At 46.6% G+C, this 22,037-nt stretch overlaps 1 protein-coding gene across 4 annotated transcripts in view; it reads right to left on the reverse strand.

Annotated features, from left to right (window-relative positions):
• Window positions 1-22,037, reverse strand: part of Atg2 (Autophagy-related 2) — a 117,116-nt gene that overhangs the window by 64,519 nt on the left and 30,560 nt on the right. For all 4 annotated transcript variants that reach the window (XM_050181520.3, XM_055072764.2, XM_050181521.3 and 1 more), the window contains 7 exons: window positions 21,088-21,373; window positions 19,596-19,767; window positions 14,747-14,845; window positions 13,153-13,320; window positions 9,212-9,291; window positions 3,359-3,534; window positions 2,499-2,592 (listed from right to left, as the gene is read on the reverse strand). In XM_050181520.3, coding sequence (XP_050037477.2) covers window positions 2,499-2,592; window positions 3,359-3,534; window positions 9,212-9,291; window positions 13,153-13,320; window positions 14,747-14,845; window positions 19,596-19,767; window positions 21,088-21,373 — 1,075 coding nt within the window. The remainder of the gene's footprint in view (window positions 1-2,498; window positions 2,593-3,358; window positions 3,535-9,211; window positions 9,292-13,152; window positions 13,321-14,746; window positions 14,846-19,595; window positions 19,768-21,087; window positions 21,374-22,037) is intronic.

The following is a 22,037-nucleotide window of genomic DNA, read 5'->3' on the forward strand; positions in this document are numbered from 1 at the left end:
ATATCTCTTGCAAAACTAAGTTCCGTATTTTTTAGAACGTCAGCTGTAAGTAAAAAAGATTTTCCCACTTTTGCTCAGTCTTGTGGTTCGCTCTACATTAAATTTCTGGACATTCGAGGCCATGGGGACGTTTCACACGCACCCATAACACAGCACAATGTGTGTTGTGTGTTGTCGCGACCTCAATGGCAATGTTATCTGCGAGCAGTGACTGGCAATGTGACGCGCATATCAAAACTGAAATTTTTTCTTGCACGTTTCGACATTTATATATTGGTTTGTTTTGAACACCTTGAAAATCCCAAATACTGAAATTTGAACCGGGGTGTATGCCAAATAGCACAATATTGAAAATCGAATATTCGCAACAGCCTTGTAAGCAAAATAACACTTTCGAAGCTCCATTCAATGGCATAAGCAAGTCCCGAAATGCAGCCCCGAGAAAATACTCTTTGCATGACTGTAAAGCCAGCTTTCACATGCAGCAGTTTGCCTAGCCAGTGGTGGTACAATCAGTTCTGCAATCAACACGTACGAGTAAAGTTTGCTAGTCTGATGGCACGGAAGTTGTAGGCATGGTTCTCATGATGAAACCAAGTGCAAGAGCCAAGCACCCAGCATACGGAGCTTGTGTCGCGCTTTCATCTGAACTATGACTGGTGTCACCCTTAGTTCGGGAACCAAACAACTTGCCTACTACCCTACTACTCTACTACTACTACTATGTGCCACCAACTCAAGGCAGTGTGGAGAAGACTATAGGTAGTGCTAGTCAATCGGGAATGTGAACCGACTGCACATTTTGGTGAGACGAGGAGAATTTGCTCGTTGGGTGACCTGAATCAGTCCGGCATCCTTCCATTCAGCCAGCATCTCACACAAGTCAATTAGCGGCTGACAATAAAGAGTTTTACCTTGTCCGTATGTGTAACTAGGGAGTGTTAGAATACACGTACCCAAAGTTAGTGAATGCAAACCACCAGATTACAGAAGAAAATGAAGAAGTACAAAATAGAATGCAAGCAGGGCATGGCACTTTGGGCACCCAAAGCCATTTGCGTACGCACACCTATCAACCCCAGACCACTCAAAATACTACACGAGATGCCAAAAAAAATACCGGAACTGCACAACAAATACTACAATACCGTTTTATTGCTCCGAAATTTTTTGGTTAGGTGAAATGCACGAGCACGTCACAACAAGCTCATTACACCTTGGATGTTGAGGGCTGGGCTCTGCAGCCGTTGCAGCTTTAGCCTGCCCGAGAAAGTCTTTGTCGAGCACCTGTAGAACGCCACTTCCTCAAGTGAGGCCGAAGAACACTTCACAACTAACAACTGCTCCACTGTCTTTTATGTCAGAGGCACGGAAGTGGGAGCGTGCCTTTTTAAAGAACTTTACTAAAGACTCGTTCCCACTCTGAATTGCTACGTGAGTGTAAAGCTACCCAGCATAACTTTGGAAAGTTTCGCATACAGCAAAATATCGGAGACCGCACACCAATGCTCACCAATCCGCTCCAGAGAAGTTACCATCAGCAAGTATATCTTTTAATTGAAGATGGCTGAACTCCGCTTGATGTTGTCCAGAACAGAATCTATACTTTGCCTATCTTCAAGTTGCAGCAGCACTCAAAGACTGCTGCTGCCACTGATTATGTTCACGGCACTGACCAAATGATAGTTGGCTTTGAATACAAGTCAACATATTGACTGTTGCCAAAACGGCACCGCGAATAGGCGAGATGCAGCAGTTATAGTGACTACATAAACCAATGCTCATTGCATGCATGCATTTTGAACACAGAACATGTAAAATCATAAAAATGTGGGTGTCAATACTGTACTCGTAAAAATGTGAGGAAAATCGAGCACTTTAGGATAAAGTCATAAAACCTGGTAGGTATATGTACAGAAAATCTTAAGTGCCCTATATTAGCATTCACGGAATGCTGGGTTACTGGAGGTACACACATAAGCAGCCGGGTTGGTGGAGTCATCTCGTGACGCAGAGTTTGACCGGAGGGGAAACAACTATGATTGCAGCGAGTGGCCATATTCTACTTATCTGCTAGTGTAATGAGTCGGCAGCAATGTAATCAACACGCAGTTCCTTTTGCTTCAGTCACAAAATGCCGCTACCAGCATTGTTACAGCCATTACCATTCACCATAAGCCAGTATTTCCACGAAGAGTGACCTGTTAAAGCTCTCTAATGGATCAGCCTTTCCAGTTCTCTACTGTTAGCCGACACCTAAGGCTTTTACCTTAGTGGATGACTTTTGCTAGAGAGAGCAGGGACCCTTCCATCAGTATGTAAGGACGCCATACTCTCAATTGTCAGAAGACTAACACACACGTGCTTCCATCGTCCCCAGAACTTTTGAGCAGGCACCCACATAAGTTCACAAAAGTTCAGAGAGAGTTATGGCTACGTGCGGGGCTATCGTTCAAAAAATCAATGGGAAAGCCAATAATGAAACGAGGAACGCTTACCTGGGCAAGTCAAAGTCTTCCTCTTTGACACTAGGGTCTCGAAACACCCTTGCAAATGGCACTGGTTTTGAGAGCTGGGACTCTTTGTAGAACACTGCGAGGGATGAAAAAAATATTGCTCGGAGCTGTACGACCGAAAGGCTCCGATTTTAGGCCCTACACGCATTTTCAAACAATAAAGTGAAAGCACCGAAATTTCGTTGATGTGGAAATTTCATTGTTGCGAAACTAGCACCACAGTTGCCACCAGATTTACCAGACCTACTCGATTATTTGGACTTCCACGCAGCGCTCCATCTATTCCACAGGAGCTATATAAAAGCGACTGAAATTTCGGACACCGCATGGCAGTGTCGCTCAATTTTTCAGACTAGTTGACACGCAGTGTCACAAACGTGGAGGCTGCAAACAAAGTTGTCAGAATTCAGGCGAATGATAAAGTCGTCGAGGTGACTTAGCTTCTCAAACGCCGTAAGGCAGCTGCGAAAACAGTTCCATCCGCTCTGCACCAAACGACGTCTTCACAAAGCACACACATAACCTTCCTACCGACATTTATGTGCATTTATGTGCATATCGCACCTTGGCACATGCACTGGTCTGCGTGGAATAGACGGTAAATGTCAAGTTAAAATCTACAATCCTTTCTTCGGGTGCCGACAAATGCCAATGGTTTTCTTTGGTCTCATCTCTTGCACCACCGAGATGAGACACCTGCAATGCTATTGGTGGTGTTCCTCGTCGCGCCAGCATTCCAAGACTCCTTTGATGCAACGCTAAACCTTGCTACCGCTTCTAATGTGATGCCTTTCGAGTGAACCTATTACATTTTTCCTTCCTGCAGCGTCATGCTCACTTACGATGAGCCTCCTTGCAGACTAGCACCAGCTTGAGGTCCTCGTTGTCGTCGGCAACGAGCGTTGTGGACAGCGTTGGCTCCAGGAGCTCCACCGACAGGATGTCCGGCCTCAGGTTCTTCTCCCACCAAGGCTCGCGGAGCACTTCTTGGAGCGGCCGCATATCTGGAATAGGAAACCTGCCACCGGAAAGAAAAAAATGGAGGCACTGTAGACTGGGTGTTGCATAAAATAATGATGTAGCTAACATACACCTCCTGCGAAATAAAGTGAAAAAAGGTTAAGGGGGGAATGTGACTTTCGAAATCAACTTGCTTATTTCTTTGTGGATATCGATGAAAATTGGCAGAGGTACTGGTAATGTTTGTGATATTACTTATTTATTCAGGTTACCTTACAGGCCCATTGAAGGGCATTGAGTAAGGAGGGCAACAGTAATTACATGACGAAAATAGCAAGTGCAACATCATTATACAATATTAACATGCAACGAATTCAGGTTATCACGGAATGTTTCACGATTGGAGATGGATGCAATGTGAACCGGGAGACTGTTCCAATGTGCAATAGCTCTTGGTAGTGGTGATGAGTTAAAAGCCTGCCTTTGACCATGAATGCGCATGAAACTAACTGTGTTGTGAATGCGACGAGATGTGCGCACAGGAAATGTCAGAAATTTCTACGTTATAGCTCAACAACTTCTTTATTGACAAATGCTTTTCTCCTTCTGGGCTAGTCCCAAGTCTGAACGACTTACAAAATGTGTAGGAGACTTGCTCGAAGCACTACCGTAAGAACCGGACTATAGGTCGATCCCCCAACCAACGACTTCTAAAAATGAAAAAAATCTCTTTCAATGGCAAAAGTACCGAAAGACACCCTTACCTTGAAACAAATGCGACTCATGCACAATAGTGACAGCATTTATTTCAATGCTGCTCACATGTGCGCCCGGCCAATTTTTAACAGTATCGCGCGACCATCGACCCGCGTGCTATGTCAGCACCCTATTAACGGCACTGAGTGGCGAAACAAACAAGATAAGCGCATGTGTGTACGTGCGCTTACTTTCGCTATTTCGCCGCTCTGTGCCGTGATGATAAGGTGCTGACAAACACGCGGGTCGATGGTCGCACAATACTGTTAAAAATTGGCCGGGTGTACAGTACACAGAAGGGCACGAAGCGCTACAGTGAAACCTCGTTAAACCGTAGTTGGCCGGAGCTCGGAAAAAGTACGTACTAAACGGTAGTACTGTTTAACCGAAATAGCATGAGATCGCCCACTTACCTGTAGAAAACGGAACTCGGAGAGAGTGCGATGAAAGGGGAAAAAACATGCAGTATTTATTCACTTCGCGCGACATAAGTGTTATTTTCGTTTGATGCCGCGGCGGCCTAGCATGACGATAGCAGCCTCAAACTTACTCAAGCTGCGTGCCAGCTTCTCAGCCAGCCCCCCTCCTCTCGGCAAACACTCGCACGGCAGATTCCTCGTTGGCGTTACGTATTCTCCGTGTACGCGCGCACTAGTGCTGCATAAGTTCCGGGGCGCCTTTTTCATTGCCGGGTGCCGGAGTTCGGAAAACTTTTGGTTTGGAATAGTTACGTTATCGCGCCCCTGTTCTTGTTGCGACGATTGCATTCACGAGGCTGACGTAACGCGCAGCTTCTGCCACTGTCGGGCCTGAATCGCCCGTGCTGTCGCTTTCCGTGTCGTCCTCATCACTGTCGCTAGTCGACACTTCGGCAACAACAGAGGCAACGATGGCGAAAAGTCGAACCTCGTAGCCGACATCTCTTTGCGGTCGCAGCAGCGCTGCCGAGCAACTTCGCATTCCAAATGCCACACACTGTAGTCAACAGCAGATCCATGTCGCGGGCCAGCGCCGACTTCATGTCACGTTCGATAGCACAGACGATGTCTAATTTTTCTTCTATGCTGAGCACCCGGAGTCTTTTTTATCCAAGCTTCGGCATGACGCGAGTCCTCGCTTGCGCGACGCCATGACGCTCTCGCTCTCTGGAACGGCGTCGAAATGATGTTGATGTTGATGCGGCTTCACGTGCAAACGCACAGGGCCCTTGGAGGCCGTTGTACCGATCTCTGAGGCTTGTTGTTCTGCCGGACCGCCCGGTGGAGACGACGCACCGCCGTGTTTGCGCGACGAAAAGTGGAAAGGCTACGTTTTAGCCGATGCGTACGCAATAAGCTGGTACGGTTTATGCGGATACTAAATACATTATGTTCAATGGCCGCTGAGTCGGGGAATTGACTTTACTACTTTTAAACCGAAACTACTGTTTAAGCGGGTACGGTTTAACGAGGTTTTACTGTACTCCGAATTAGAGCAACGCCTTTGATCAGAGTCGTCCGAACTAGAGTCGGATGACGAGTGCTTCTCGCTGCCCAGTCCAGAGGCATGCGCAATCTCTACCACTTTCAAACGTATGCATTCGGCAGTCACAGGCAGCGATCTTACACGCAGCTACCGGACGAACTCCGCAACCTTGTCTTCCAGTTCTGCGGTCCGCCCAAGGAATGACGCTTTCTGTTGGTTTGCTGCTTCTGCCTCTGCCAGTACCGAATGCTCTTTTCGGATACTCCAAATTCGTGCTGTGCCTCGAGGTAGCCGTGGGCTTCCGCGAACTCAATCGTCTTTTTCTTGAAGGTGACGGTGAATTGCCATCGGCTTCCGCTCATTTTGAAACAAAATGTGAAGAAGCAGCCTTTAACCAATAGAACTTCGTGACAATGTAAACGTAAATTGGCGACGCCACAATGTCGCCACGCCGCGCTACTGCTGATGGCAATGGCTAAGGCGGCTCTTTACTTCATCCGCCCATTGTTGCAAGACTTCCGTAGTTCTTCCGCCAATGTCTGGTATATACAGTCAACGACTGAATTTTCGGACACCCAAATTTTCGGACATGCCTGATAATTCGTACGTCTTCGCGGCACTGCCACGAGCCCCATAGAATCAATGTATAAGGACATCTCAAGTTTCGGATGCTCAAACCCCCCACTGTCCAATTTTCCGGACTTCTTGACGCGACGGAAGGTCCTTTGGCTCCTCACACAGCGCCCTTGCGAAGGAAATCGACTTGCAGCTGAAGCATATCACCGCTTTGAACCACAACTAGCCGAATCTAGCCATCACACAACGATTTGGTCTGGCCACACCGGCTATGTTCATCGCCGCACTTCTGCCTCCGGCGGAGTTTCCGGAGCAGCGCAATTTCGTTTGTTTGCGCCGGCCATGTTTCGGCTAGTGTGGTGTGTGTGGTTGTGCATTTGTGTCAAGTGTGCTCTGCGACGCTAGGCCTAGGTGCTTCGACACTCATTAGCGAACTCCACTGTTCGCAACTTGAGGATTTCGCTTGCCTTCGATGGCCCCCACTCCGTCTTCGTCGTCCTCGCCGATGGCATCAAAGCGCGGAAAGCAGTACCGTCGGTTAACGATAAAGAAGAAAGCTGCCATTATTAAGCAAGTCGTGAGCGGCCGATCGCAGGCTGGCGTGAGCAAGGAATTCGGTGCCCATGGACGACGTGATCAACGACCTCTGCTCTGCTGGGGTTTCCATACCCACAGAAATAACTTTTGAACAGTTTGTTGATGCTGACAACGAGCGCGACTTCTGCGCAGAAGTGACTGACGAGGAAATAGTCCGTCAGGTTGTGGGGGATTCAGAAGACTCCGATTTGAAAATGAGGAGCCAATGCCTGCGCCGCCTACAAGCGCCGAGTTGACGCGAGCACTGTTGACTCTTTCATCGGTGTACAGTGCTGACATGACCCTGGCTCAGATCGAGGCGAATATGATCGCATGCAACCGGAACGCCGTCCCAACAACAATCAACAAGTTCTTCAAGTCACTGCAGCAATAACACCGGCTGCCCGACGATGCACATGTACATAATAAACCGGCAGTCGGCTGCATACAGAGTTTTTGAACGCCTCCTTTTATAGCCACTTTACTGATGCTTTGGCAGGGTTTCGGAAGCCTGGTACTTCGCCCTTTACCTCTAGATCCGACAAAAAAGAAAAAAGGTGAGTCTTTTTGCATGCATTCATTTTTGCGGACTGCCTGAATTTTCGTACGTTTTTACGCTCCCTAGAGGGTCCGAAAAATTGGTCGTTGACTGTAATACGAGGGTCGACTTTTCGCAATGGTTTTCTGAAAAAAAGTTCGACTTATATTCCGGTGTTTACGGTATGCGTTCCAAAATGAATAGTGGAGGATGCGACATTTTTACATTTTTTTTTATTTACAACATGAGTCTTTTAGTTCTAATTTTTGATGAGGTGACTGTACAACAGTCATTTAGACTGAAAAACTAGTTGAATCATGTATTCAGAAAAAGTTGCACAGGAAAAGCAAGAATGTCACACCCTGAATTGCCCTTCAAAGAATATAGTAAAGAATAGAAAATGGAGCTGAAATAGACTAAGCAGTCGTGAAGAAATCAACAGGACAAGCCGAGTAGGGGGCAAGACAGTTGCACCTTAGATTTTAAATGTGTACCTTAGATGTTATCAAAAGGCACCAGGGCTATAGTCAATGAGGTCCTATCAAATGCAGTGCTTCTGGAGTGTTTTGCCTTTAGTCTGAAGGGCATTTCTTGTCCTCGTATTTCCCCGAAGATGTCCTTCTCCACTGCTCTGTGAAGAGGATGTTGGCCAGATAGATAGCAGATTGAACGTTGCACAATATCTCAAAAAAGCACAGTGGGTCTAAAGAATTCTATCTGCATACTGCCTTGTTGACACGCATCTCTAGTGGAACAGGGAAGCTTACCACTTGGCATCACTCACACAATATCCGTCGCATTCAATGGAGTGTTTTCGTCTTTTTGTAGCAATGACCAGATGGCTACACGAAGACTTTCGGCAGGGTTTCAAATTTTGTTTTCCAGACAACGGCTGAGGAGCTGGCCGCACATCAGAAAGCCACTGGTACACAGGCAGCAATATACAGCTGAAACATGCGCACATTGCAGGCCAGCACTTATCCAGAGCTGTTTACTCTGTCTTTTGCAGCCTAATCTCTGCACCAGCCACCATATATTGAGAACATTGTATTGTACGAACTTCTTCTCCTCTGAACCTTGCGAGGGCCTGGAGAGCTTATGGAATGTGGTGCAAGGTTTACCAATTATTGCGAGCCTAGCTAAATGTAACATTCTTGGTCACATTCTTGGTCAAATGCCTAGCTGTAGGTCCAAAGAGTAGGCGCGCAATGTGCATGGTCATGGCATTGACGCCTAGAAGGTTTAGCTGCAGGTTTGAAGATTGCTTGCATGATGTGCTTGGAAGTAAACTTTGCGAAGCAGCGATGCTCAAAAAGCTTATCCAGGTGTCTGAAGATTTCGTGTGCGAAGCGCTTGGTCGCAAAGTCCCTACTGCCGATGCTTGGAACATTTAGCCGTGGTTCCGATACACAAGCATCTGCTGTCTCTGCCGCATAGAAGTGGCGAGCGGCTACGGCACATAGCTTCGGCTCGCTGCCAACTGTGTTCCAATTCCGGTGTTCCAATACCTTCTAAAGACAATGTATGGCTAGTGACACGGCGCGATGCTGCTTGCAGATGCTTGCACTTGCATTTTTCTTTCTTTTTAACCTTTTTGTTGTGTCACTGGGAAGGAAAGTTGCATGTTCGGAGGCAAGCAAACCCACCATTTTCCACGACCCCTTTGAACTGTCAATGTCAAGGCAGTTTAACGGGGCAGACAACTGGGACCAGACAACAGTAGCTCCATATAAAAGCGTCGCAGCAAGCATGTAAAGGTGACACTTTTATCACTAGCGAAAACTGCTTCAATAAAACTTGCCGCTGCAAATGTCAGTGGGCTCACCTCAGGTTGGCCTTGATGAAAGGGCTCCGTACTGTGATGCTGGTCCTGGCCACCGTGGGACTAGAACCCTGATTGTCTTGCTGAACATACAGAGACGAGGAGGAGGAAGCAAGCATGTTAACACACCTCGCTTGGGAGAGGACAGAAGTACATTGACAAAGAGCTAGTCATAAACATAGAAATGTCTTGACAGCGATAGTTGCTAAAAAAGCCAAAGCGAAGAGCTTTGAGAAAAGGAAATTCAGCAAAAGCACTTCATGTGTCCTAAGTCTCTCTTGTGTCCTTCTTTTTGGACATGATTTTAGTTTGTTATATCCAGTTATATCCATTGACAGGACAATTTCACTTCGTCAAAACAAGATCTTAAATACATGGATCTCTATGGGGATTTCAAGGGGAATTTCATTTACTTCATTACATCCGTTATTTCGTTATGTCCCATTTTGTTATACCGAGGTTCGAGTGTATCTATGCTGGCTTTAAATACGGCATGTTGAATACACTAGATGGCATTGAACACGACATCATTTGGGATGCCAAGGACGCCCGTGAGGTATCCAACAAGGATTACTTTTCTGGCAATTCCGACGAGGATGCAGCTTATTGCATCGACTAGAGATTTCGTAGCTGAGTTTGCAGTAAATATAGGTGTGCCATGTTCAATGTTTCTTTTTTTCTTTCTTTGAGAGACGTGGGTAGACCAATATTCGAATTGAAATCTCATTTCTCAGCAAGTTCAGTGTTAGAAGTCCGAGTAAATCAACATTTACATAATTCTAATGGGCGCCTTTCTTCGACTCTGCATCTGTCATTCTCGTCGATGGCTTCGAAGTGTGGGAAGCGTGGAAAGCATGGCACAACTAACGTATAACACCAATAGTCAGCTTTGCCGCAATACAACAGTATTACCTGGTCGAGCATAAGGAATGTCTTACAGTGAAGCACACGTAGAGAGGAAATAAGCCACTGTCACAGGACACAGTACGCGTTCCTTAATTACACACGTGCGCACCTGCCATCTCCAGTCACGATACGAGCGCCAAGATGCCTGATAAGTGCACTGGCAGGCCTTCAGAGGTATTTTGGACATGGCTGTGGTGATTTGAGCCCCTAAGGCCAGTAAAAGGCAGGCACTCATGTATTTTCGAACTGCCCAACTTTTCTTTTGGGATGTTTTCGCCTTCCCTAGGGAGTCCCACAAATCTGACATCGACTGTACAGTGTATCGTATTTCCCTGAATCTAACACGCACTTATTTTCCGATAAAACGGGTCCAAAAATTGCGTGCGCGTTAGATTCGAGTATGACCATAAATCTGCGTTACCATATCACCATCGGCATTTCAAGATGGCCACCTCATACCCGCTTCAAGCCTAGCTGCCGTAGCTTTCTCCATGTGCTAAGTACGTGTGCTTAGGCAATGCTTCCTTTGGCTTAGGTTAGTTCACCGTCTGTCTTCCCGTTTTCTGCATTTGCTCTATCAGCACGGAAGGGCCGACTGTAAGGACATGCAGAGTTCATCACAGTGCCGCAATTAAAAGCAAAGCGATCACGCGTGCGGAGATGGACGGAAATCGGGCCACATCACGGGCGTTCGGAGTTCTCAAAACTTCCGTGTGGGACTGGCGCAAACAGGAGAGCATCATGCTGTGTTCTGGTCACTTAGTTCGCGTTGAAGCGAAAGGCCGCACAAAGGTCAATTCCCTCGCTCCTGCTACCGCACTTCCTCACTCCAGCGTTTAAGGGGGGACACTGTTTTTAAAATAATGTGCATGATGTTTTCCATCAATATTCATGAAACTTTCCATTCTTGTTAAGACTTTTGTGCTGATTTCAAATATGTAATTATTTTTACAATAGGCCACTTAGTTCTGAAGATAAATTAAATTGATTGTTCATAATTTGCGGAAACAATAGGGGAAAAAAACGCGCTACGAAATTCATATTGGCGCATGCCTGGGTACTAGAAAACATAAGGAACACAATGGTAGGAATACTATTTTGATACATCAAATATTACTAATTTTACAGCAATTCAATCTTTACTGTTCGAATTGTGGCTACCCTACTGTCTGATCTAAAGCAGAATTGAAAATTTTTAACGCAAAAATTCGAAAATCTGACCCTACCACTGTGTACTTTGCACACTCAGCTACAAGCCACAACAAAAATTATGGCTCTATCTGCTTTGAAGGCAGAGATATCGCCGCTGCAAATCAGCAACAAGTCAAAAGTCGGTGTTTTGAGAAAACGAGAAAAAAGGAATACATTCACTTTTAATCAAAAGTACAGAAATAATTTTGCATTATTTTGCAGTGAAAGTGGCTAAAAGCAACCAGGAATGTAGTCGCTCTGACCACGGCCACCCAAATGCGGCAAAAACATCGTTTAGCACCTTTCGCAGATTCCTGGTGGCTTGCACCGCGCGCGCGGCAAGGTTGTCGTTCACGCGGGTCGAGCTTCACGCCTACGCGATATCGCCGTAACACGCGCATGTGATAACGATCTTTATGGCAAGGCCAGATTACCGATCGCTTTTGCCTCCTGCGACGCTGCCGCCGCACACCTTGCACTTGACAAACGACATCAGTGCGTTCACCGAGTCCTACTGAGGAAAGCGAAGCCTGCCTCGGCGTCGACTGGCGCGGCTGAAACGCCGTCGGCGCGAGTGAGCAAATCCAACACCCGCTTTGTTGCTGGCGTTGACGCAAGAACTTGAAGTTATTTTGAGCATTCACCTCCCTCTGCAACAAATCCGCACGCTGCAACATTGCAGTGTCACGCGGAACGCGGCCGCTGTCCGTAACGATTTCACTCATTTGTGAGCTGGCTAGGCCTACTTCGGCATCGTCCGCGGCTTCGGCATCATTTGCGGCGAGCTACTCTCGATGCTTTCAGAAGGAATGGAGCGCTTTTGAAACTTATAAGCCGATCGCTTCTTCGTTTTGCCGAACTTGTGCCTCGTGGCGAACTTCCCCGGTGGATCGGACATCGTTCGGCATGTGCCAACAAACCTACGAGACGCGCCGTCGCGTCGCCTGCGGAGTGGAGCAGACGATGGGAACCTCGCGCAGCCAACCACAGCACGCGCTTTTGGTCACATGCGCTAGTCAACGAATCGAATCGCGCGTTCGAGATTTTTTTCCTCCCCAGATTTCAACGTCACTGGCGCACCGACGGAGTCACTTTTGGCGGGAAATTCAAGGAGGAAAGCTCCTCTTTCCAACGAGACCAAGATGGCTGCGATCGCGCGCATAGAAAGAGAGCTACGCGCCGCGATAAAAAGGGCTGTTTTTGCGCGGAATTCAGCTCAAAGTGATGTTATAAATTGATATTGCGGACGAAATACTCTTCCCTGAGATTCGAAACTTGGTGAATAAAAGGAATATTAGCTGTAGATATCGAAAATTTGGTTTTCAAAAAATCGTTTTTTTCGCGATTTTTTCGCCGCAAAGAGCCGTGTCCCCCCTTAAAGAGTTTTCACGGTCATTGAGTGAGACGTGTTCATGTTTGCTTGTGCATGTGACACCATGCTGGTTAATTTAGTTAGTAAGCGAATGTTTAAAAGTTTATACGGCCGATATAACTACTATTCTTACTTTTCGAACAGCTGTCTACTAATTTGCTATCGTAATCTATGCTTCGCCTTTCGGGCAAAACTGCGACTTTCTTTATTGCAACTTTAGTGCATTGGGAGTAAATTATTTTTCTCCAAATGAGAGAAAGTTGTATTTCTGTATGAAAGAATGAGGTGCGCAGTACTGTAAAGGACTTTTCTTTTTTTGGGGGGGGGGGGTCATGGAAGACTGGTGCACATTACGATCGAGGGCGCGTTAGAATCAAGTAAATATGGTATTCTGTGAATGGTGCAGGCAGCGGATCACACGTTAGAGACAGCATCTCATGAGCCACATGTGTGAACATTTTGGAGAGCCACTCACGTTGACAGACATGCTCCAGATGTCATTTTTCTTCTCGCTGGCGGAAGAGAAATGTGGAGGAGGGTAGAGCAGTGCGTGAATGCGATCCTCCAGAGACCTGTCCAGCTCGATTTGCGCTGGTAGCAGCTCCAAGGTGATGCCCGTCGTCTGCTCCCTGCTTGTCCGAGTCTGCACACAGAACAACAGACACTCTTGGAACCGACCATGTTCACCACAAATGGCATCCCCGAAAAAAAGATGCGAATCCAGTGAGGTATAAACCCAGCACAGAAATGACAAGGATGGAACCTTTTGCATCACCTTCACTTCGTCCTCAGTTTCATCCTCAGTTCATTTCATCCTCAGTGTGTACTTCTGTGAGATGTGTTTTACAACTTTTTGGATTAATTAGCAGCATCTGCTTGCCGTCCTAGTTGGCTGATGTGGCTTTATTAACTTCAATACTCGTTTTCTCTGGAGTCACCAATGTAGTCTCCTTTTATTTTTTTTCTTCCGCTATTTGTGAACCTCCTGTGAATAATTCATACACACAAATTTCTTAGCGATTCCTCAGTGTTATAGTTCCTAAACGCATATTTCCTCATTTGGTATGGAAGTCACTCAACTCAATGTCTCATATGGGCTTCTAGACTACGGACAGTTTGTTAGCACTGTGTACCCAAACTGTCAAGAGATCATGTTGCATCCTAACGGTGGCCTGTTTTAGCAGTCACTGACACCTTACCAACACTAGGCAACAGTGTAAGCCACCATCTTTCTGTGTGTGTGGTAGGCAAAACAAAAAGTCTGAATTTTGCTTTAAACTTCGTTCAGGGAATGGTCATTTTACCAGAAGTTCAGCCCAAATAACTTGGGAACCAACTTTAGCCATAGTCCAAAGTCCTCACTTCATTGAGTAACAGATCAACCAGCACATTCTTTTTGCAACAATAAGTACAACACTCATCTCCAGAACAGTTCCTCGCTGTTTTCATTGACAATTCAATTTAAAACAAAAAGACCTAGCCGTGATGATGAATTTGGCATTTTGTGGCGCAAGGGCCAAGTACGACTAAAGAGCGCCAGGCCATTGTTAATGAGCTACAAGCCGGCAGTGACCATACGACCACAATGCAGCCTGAAGATATGCCGACATCAGCGTAGTGCTTCAGACCAAAAGCGTTTAGTACTGAACGTTCTAAAAAAAGTAGGCAGCTCAGATATTTTATCATAAAAAAGAAAGAGGAGACAGCAAGATGCTGAAAGAATAAGGAATGCAAAGAAATAATTACAAGCTGCAGTGTTCAAAGTAAGATTTGAACAACAGAGTTAAAACTGTGCAAAGTTCGTGGAGAATTTGCTTACTTTCCTGATGGGCTGCAGTTCAGGGCACGAAGTTGAAACATTTGTCAGAAGATTATCTGCATCTTGCAACACAAACAAAAGCGGCAAAACAAGTCCCGTATACTTACATAGGTCCAGCGAGCGCTCTAATAAGAAAGATAAAGATAGAAAGAACCCTGCAAGCTTTGTTTTAAGAAACTGCCAACAAATATTTTTCATAACCATCAATAGCAAGAAAAAGAAACGAGTGTAAAAAAAAACAGTAGGGTACCTGTGGCGATATCTTTGGGTATTCATACTTTAGCCTTAGAAAGGGCTCCGCCTCGGAAGGCTTCTTGCAGGTGTCGTCGCTTTCAAAGAGGGACAGAATCTGAAATAAATGTATAAGAGGATAAGTGATAAAGTGACGCACCTCGTTAGGATTCTAACAGTGAGCGGCTGCTTAAGTGACACGAAAAGAAAACCTTCGTTGACTAATCTTTTATCAGCAGACATCTGACTAGAGTATCCTACCGGTCACTTTCTTGTGTTCACTCATCTGGAGTATTTTCCTTTACCTTATTACCTTACATTGTTTAAGTACAGTCAAACCTCAATATGAAGAACTTCAATGTAACAAAATTCTCGATATAACAAAGCATATTTGACTTTTTATAACTTCTTCTTCATAGAATACCATGTATTTAGAACCTGAATACAGTGAAGTCCGTTTATACACTTTCACCAGCACCCCAGAGAAACACAGGGACAAGAAATGGAAACTACCACAGACACAGATAATCAAATGACTGAATTAGTAGCGCCTGCTTGTGAAGAACAACCACCGAAGCAAAGCAGTGTCATGTGCCATATAAAGTCCAAGTGCGATAGGATCCTATTGCGCCCCACGCACTGTGGGTGCGAGTGAAAGGTAAGCCAAAAAGGATGGTGGATTGATGTGCGATCTTTCCCGTGTGAGCAAAAGGAAAGGGGAGCGAGGGAGCTGTAATGCAATCAAGTGCATACAAGGGGAGGAGGGGGTCATAATTTCTTGAATGCTCGGAGCCCATTTCTATGAGAAGTGGTTGACTATTCAATAGGGGCATACGAATACTCTAATGTATTCTATTTCAAATAGACCATTAGAATAATTCAATGCATGAATCCAATATTCAGTATTCAATACCTCTAATACTCGGTCTTTCAAATATTCGGTATATTCGGCAAGTGGCCCGGCTGTGGTCGGTGCCTTGACACATGCAGCATTCCCACGACACGCAACCTCTGTTACCGTATTTACTCACATAATGATCGCACTCGCGTAATGATCGTACAACTGAATTTTGTCGTCAAAATTCGATTTTTTTAATTTCCCGTGTAAAGATCACACCCCGAACTTGCCGCAGCGATATGTCGTGTGCGAAGTCTAGCTAATAATGATCGCGCTTACCATCTGTTGAATGCTACGCTAACAACCCTTCAAGACAAGCCAAGCGGTCTGCACGCACCAAACATTAAGTAGATGCCTCATTTCATTACTTTCATCACTTTCCGCACTTCCATGACAAAAAGAGGTACAACCAAACTTGCCTTTATTATGGCTAGGCTTTATAATGGTTGTGGTCAAAAAACAAAAAAGGCGCCTTTCGGTTCTTTTCATCTGCACTCCTGGGCACGCAACAAATCGTGCGCAGCAATGATAGTAGCCACGTTTACATTGATACGTTAAAAGTGTACCCTATTCATACGCCGACGCTTGTAACACAGCTAAGATATTCGCCCGCCCTTAGCGAAAACGTGCCGGATTAGGATAGTAGTGAAGACAGATGCCGGTTTTCGCAGCACGCCGGCCATGCGTTTCTTTCACTGGCAGCTAAGCGCGCCCATCTGTTTCTGTCCCCTCAGAGTGGACATGGCTACGTTATTGCCGCAAACTTTCCATTCATCACTGATACGGAAGAAACTGTTTCAATGCACGTAATGTACTCACGAGAAGAAAAAAAAAGATTGTGTTCAGCGCGTTCGGCTTGCTCCGCCGGCCACCATTTTTGTTTTGGTGTCCTGCACCCGTATCCCGCAGCAAACGCGAGCCGAAAAAAATTTGTTTTCTATTCGTGGGAAATTTAACCCGCGTAATAATCGCACCCCTGAATTTGCGTCAATTTTTCTGACAAAAAAATGGCTGTGGCTTAGCTAAGGTTAAGCCCAGGATGCGAAGCATACTAGCCTTTATTTTAGTTGTTGAACCACTGTTTAGCCTGGTGAACTGCTGTTGCTTGGCTATATTTGGTTCGGCTAGACGAAGAAACAACTCATGCAGGCGAGCGCACAAGCTGAGACCCGGCTTGAGACGCGGCCGCAAGCGAGCGCACGAGTTGAGCCTCCGCTTTTGCAGCTGTTATGGCGTCATATGGTAGCTACGCGGCCGCGTGCGGCGCAGCAAGGAAGAGCGTGGTTGTGCGGCTAGTATGCTTCGCATAAAAGTGCTATCATTATGCGAATAAATACGGTAGTACAAGGTTCGACCAGGTCAACCGCACCAACTGCCTGAAACAATTAACGCTACATGGATGGAAGGAACAACAAAAGCAGCATGCATATGGAAAGCATGGAAGCAGGTGCAATGATCTGGCTGATCAGCCACCGGATGGGCATGCTGATTGTATCGAAAAAAAGACTTCATTGTTCACGCACACAGATTCATGGAGTTCAGAGCTTTCTGCACAGAGACAAACTTGGAATACATGGTCACAGTAGTTGCCGGCTGGTCGACTGCAGACCTGAATGCCACTTCAATGGCTGTTAATCTAACACGTATGCGAGATCTCGCAATCGATCACCCTGAGCCACCCCGTAAAAAAGTCTTAGCAACAAGCTTTCCGCGGCAGGCTGTGGTACACCACCACATCAGCCAGAGGCAAGTTTTTGTCAAGGCCACACTACTGGCCACACTGTCTAGCCCGTTGGGCCTAATCGGAGCTGCGTTGTCAGGTGTTGGTGTACAGTCGCCGACCGATTTTACGGGCCTTGCAGGGATCGAGAAACAGTCTGAAAAACTCGTTCATCCCAAAAAATAGCATTTGTTAACCGTACAACGGCTTTAAAAAAGTCTCTAATGCCCTGCCTCATACTACGCTTCGAGGAAATCAGATTTGCTTGGATTTATGCAAGAGTGACGTTGTCTTCGTATGCTGTCTGACAGAGCATGACCGCATTAACGATCTAGGTTGCCTGAGATCGCCATGGAGATCGAAGAAATGAACCACGTTTCATCACAACACTTGGCTCTCACGAAGGCATACAAGAAGGTGCCGATCAATTAAGTACAAAGCCGCACAAACACACACAAATATGTGACGTCTTCTACAGACACCACCTGCAGATAGCACAGAAAAATAAAAAAAATATATAAATGAATCCCGCATTAAGTGATTATGACAACAGTGCTGACCTAAAAAAGAAAGGAACAAGAAAAAGTGCCATCCCCTGGAGCATTTTTTCAGCCAAGAAAGAGCATGCATGGCACCCAAGATCAGAAGATGTCACGCGCCATAGAGTTATTATAGTAACTCTACGTTGCGCGCTCTCTATTGAAAGCATGTGCCTCCCAATCTTTGAAGCCATCGTGCGGGCCACTGGATGCCAAGCCTGGCCAAGCCAGTGGAAAATCCAAGATAGCAGCGCCCACGATTGGGTAGCGTGGCTCGGAACGAGCGATCTAGTCAGGAAATTGAACTTTGGGGCCTAAATTTGTCCGAAAAATTTCATTCCAAAATGCATTAGCTCTATGGGAACCCTGCCAATGTATTCATGAAATCCGGAATATACATCAAGTCCGAATTTTCGGAGTCTGATAAATCTGTTGGCGACTGTATAAAGTTATGGTTTGATACCGAATCCACACAGATCTGTGAACAACAGTTGCAGAACCCTCAGAAAGCCAACGAACTACCTTGCCAACGAAAGCGAATGTACTAGATGACTGCTGTTCCTGTACGCCACATTTGCGAAACACTGTATGGTCGCCCCTGCTTCCGATGCCGTTCGTAGGCATACAATGGTCTGTTTTCGTAGGTTTGTAAACAAAATTTGCAAGCATAAGGGTTTGTTAGATATTCTAATATTCGATTCAATATTCGATACGAAACTACTACTTCTGTATAGACTTTTCTAAGGGCTGCACTTTTTTTTTCTCTAAATTTCGATGAGGCGCGGCCCTTACGTGGGACAAAACCTTTTGGTCAAAAAGGTGTGGTGCAGCCGGCAACTACTGCAAAACCCGGATTCCTGAATGTACCATTGCATCAGAGGTCAAAGCGCAGCTCTTGCCATCTAGTGGGGGCACACGGAAGTGTGCAGCGCACAAGAATTCGCTGATGCGCGTGCACGGGGCGCACCGAATGCGATTGCTTCTGCGATGGAATTTTTTTTCTCGACAAATTTTGGGCTGCCGGGTTGGAGGCGCGGCCCATACACGAGCCTATATGGTATTCAGTATTCGCATTCCCCTACCTATTCAGTGTGCAGAGACGTCCTTATTTCGTTCATTTCACGCTGCCTCAGCCCTAGCAGCTCAAATGCGCTAACCTTCCCTGCAGGAGAGTCACAGGATAGAGGCACGTCACTTAAACCTCTTGACGTCTACTGAAAGAAAGTGCTGCTCTACAATTTCGAAGGACTAAGTGTTGAGCTAGTTAGTCTTTCAGATATGATGAGAGGAATAGGCGCAAGAAAAATGATGCACACACCGCACTGAGAATTAAAGGAGACATGAAGTAGTTGGTTGTACATGTTCGGGCGGGCACAGTGCTAAGGACGCAAACAACGGTAAAGGCACACTGATACGACATGGATGAAGGGGAACACAAGCACTTGTGCCTCTCCCCTTCCTGTACGTGCACCTTTTCTTTTTTTTTTTTTGCACGAAGTCCCCTGCAGTCAATCAATAAAATCTTGATAACATCAGATTCAGAAATACTGGTACTCCTACGTTAAACACACAGAAAGAAGACCACACTTTGGCAATCACTTGTCAGGGGGCTCACAGCAATCAACTGGCTGTACACATCCCCCCATGCAACACTCATGAAAGGTTTGGAAAATGCACGGGACATAACCACTGATCAAGCGATGCTACGTACATCAGTGACGTCGGCATCCTGTAGCGACGCAGCGTCCCCTTCAACGTTTGACCTACGATTGAATAGGCACTCGGCCACCTCCATCTCGACCACGGAGAGTTGGAAGCCGAGTGACCACTGCGACGACGACGACCTCTGCGTGCCTTCTAGCGTCACAGGTGTTCCGTTAATCCTGCAACAAAGGGGCAGGAAACACCAGTGGACGTTGGGTCAAGCCTCGGAGCACTGGTCTTTGTAAACATTGAAGGGCTTTCTCTGCCTCACAAGTTTTGGAACTGGGCTCTAAGGGAGGCCCAGATGGTGTACCTTTCTGTGTACAAGGAATGCAGAACTCTGTTTGCAACTTCTGCACCTCTTGCTTTTGCCTCGCAACATTTCGCGAGCATGCGGGGCCATTTCTTCTATTGTGTGAAACTATCACTAGGCAACATGAGCATGAAGGACAGTGGTAACTGGGCAATGTTCTACAATAGATTGCGCTGACAGTGAGCACTTATAACTAATGAGTGGGACTCGATTACAACTTGTAGGGATGCATGACTCTCACGCGTCCCCTGATATGTTGTTTTCCCGCATGGCTTTCGTCTCCTGTAATCTGGCTTTGCTGCGTGGCCTGGTGCCCGTGGCAGTCGGTGTGGTTTGAGAGATGGCGCGAGTGTGGTTCTGCTAACGCCAACTAACAGTGGGGTTACTTGGGCGCGGAAAGCAGAAGGCTCTTCCTCTTTGACTCAGGGTCGGCAAGCAGCGCGGACGTCCGGCACGTGCGCCGATCCATGCTTCTGCGAGACCGTCTGACCGTCTCGCAAGACCTTCCCCAGAATGGACGAACACGATCGTTCGAACACGCCACCGTTCGCATGACCGTATGCGCGAACGACCAGGCATTGGTGTCCAGCATGGGGCGAACATATTCGCTCGTTATCCACTCGCGGTGAGTCAGACTTCCGCCATTTGTCGCGTGCCCATCGGCATGTTTTGTGGATAGCAACTCGGCTAGCAGGCCTTATTCTATGAAAGGTGCAATAAATGCCCTTGTGATTGTTTGCACTACTGTGTTGTTGTTCCTTTGTCCCAAGAGCACAGGTGAGAACCCCACAAACTATTTGCAGAATATTATTAAAATGCTGTGGATTTATGTGCTGGAATCATGACCTGATTATGAGGCATGCCATGGTAAGAGATGCCACATTAATTTTGACCAACTGCGGAGTCTAATCATCATCAATCAGTCTATTTTTGTCTTTCGTATACACGATTTGCACCTATATCTAAGTACATGGGCATTTTTGCATTCCATTCCCTTTAAAATGTGGCTGCTATGGCTGGGATTCAACCTGCAACCTCGAGCTTAGCAGAGCAATGCCATAGCCACTAAATAGCACAGCGGGTTACTAATACACGTGAACTTGGCAGCCTTCTTTCGTATCCCTTTATTGGTGCCAGACTTTCCTCCAGGTAGGTAGCAGGGCAAGAAACTGGGAAGACCACTCACCACAGGTGATCCGACCGACAGATCTTCGGCAAGATGCTGTGAACGGCCTTGAGGTCCCGCAGGTTCTGTCCCGCGAGGGCCCGGAAGAAAGTCTCGGCCTGCGAATGCATCATGGCCACCGCCTTGGGCGACAGGCAGGACGCCGGGTTGGGGACCCGGCGCCAGTTGCCGCTTGCCACACCCGCAAAATCTTCGTGGAGGATCACTACGCACACTGCGCTGCAATGCACCTGGAAGTGGGTTGACTCGACGTGTACGTCGTCCAGATAGCCTTGAGATGACCGCCCTGCGATGCATTTGCACGTATTACAAAGTGCACCAAGAATTAGAGAGAAAAGTCTTTGCAGGATGTGGCTCGTCATTGCCACTCTGATCGCTAGGTTTTCCAAACAGGTGCACGCACCTAGCGGGAGCTTGCCTGTATGAACAATTGCCTTCCCTTCGTGCGCTATTTGCAATGAAGTGTGTAATCTCTTCACTCGCTAAACGGTCCACTTTTAATGGTGGTATAAAACTTCAAATTGAGGAGTGGCTGAAGATGCTTCTCTGCGAGGCCTCACTCTCGCAAGCTTTCGCAGGAACTCTAGCAGAAATGCCGACCTACCATAATTTGTTGCATTTACTGATCACGTCTAGACTGCCGTGCAGGTTCTTTAAGGTGCCACACCCTGCAGAATTCCATTCCAGTGCCTTCCACTTCTGCTGACCAAATGCTAACACATGCCACCACAGCATGGCCTCGGTGATTGCATGCACGCTCCCAATCTCTGAGGCCGTGCCACATGTAATCCCTCTACGCTGTCTGCTGTTTGGTAGCAGGCAACAGTTCTGGTGCATGCGGCAGGCAACGGAAAAGGTCACCACATTTTTACGAGTCTCTAAGGCAAGTAGTTTGAAAACCGGTGCCGGTTTGGCAAGTTGCTTTTACCAAAGGTTGTGCATAATGCCAA

This window comes from Dermacentor andersoni, chromosome 7, assembly GCF_023375885.2.
Source record: "Dermacentor andersoni chromosome 7, qqDerAnde1_hic_scaffold, whole genome shotgun sequence".
NCBI lineage: Eukaryota > Metazoa > Arthropoda > Arachnida > Ixodida > Ixodidae > Dermacentor > Dermacentor andersoni.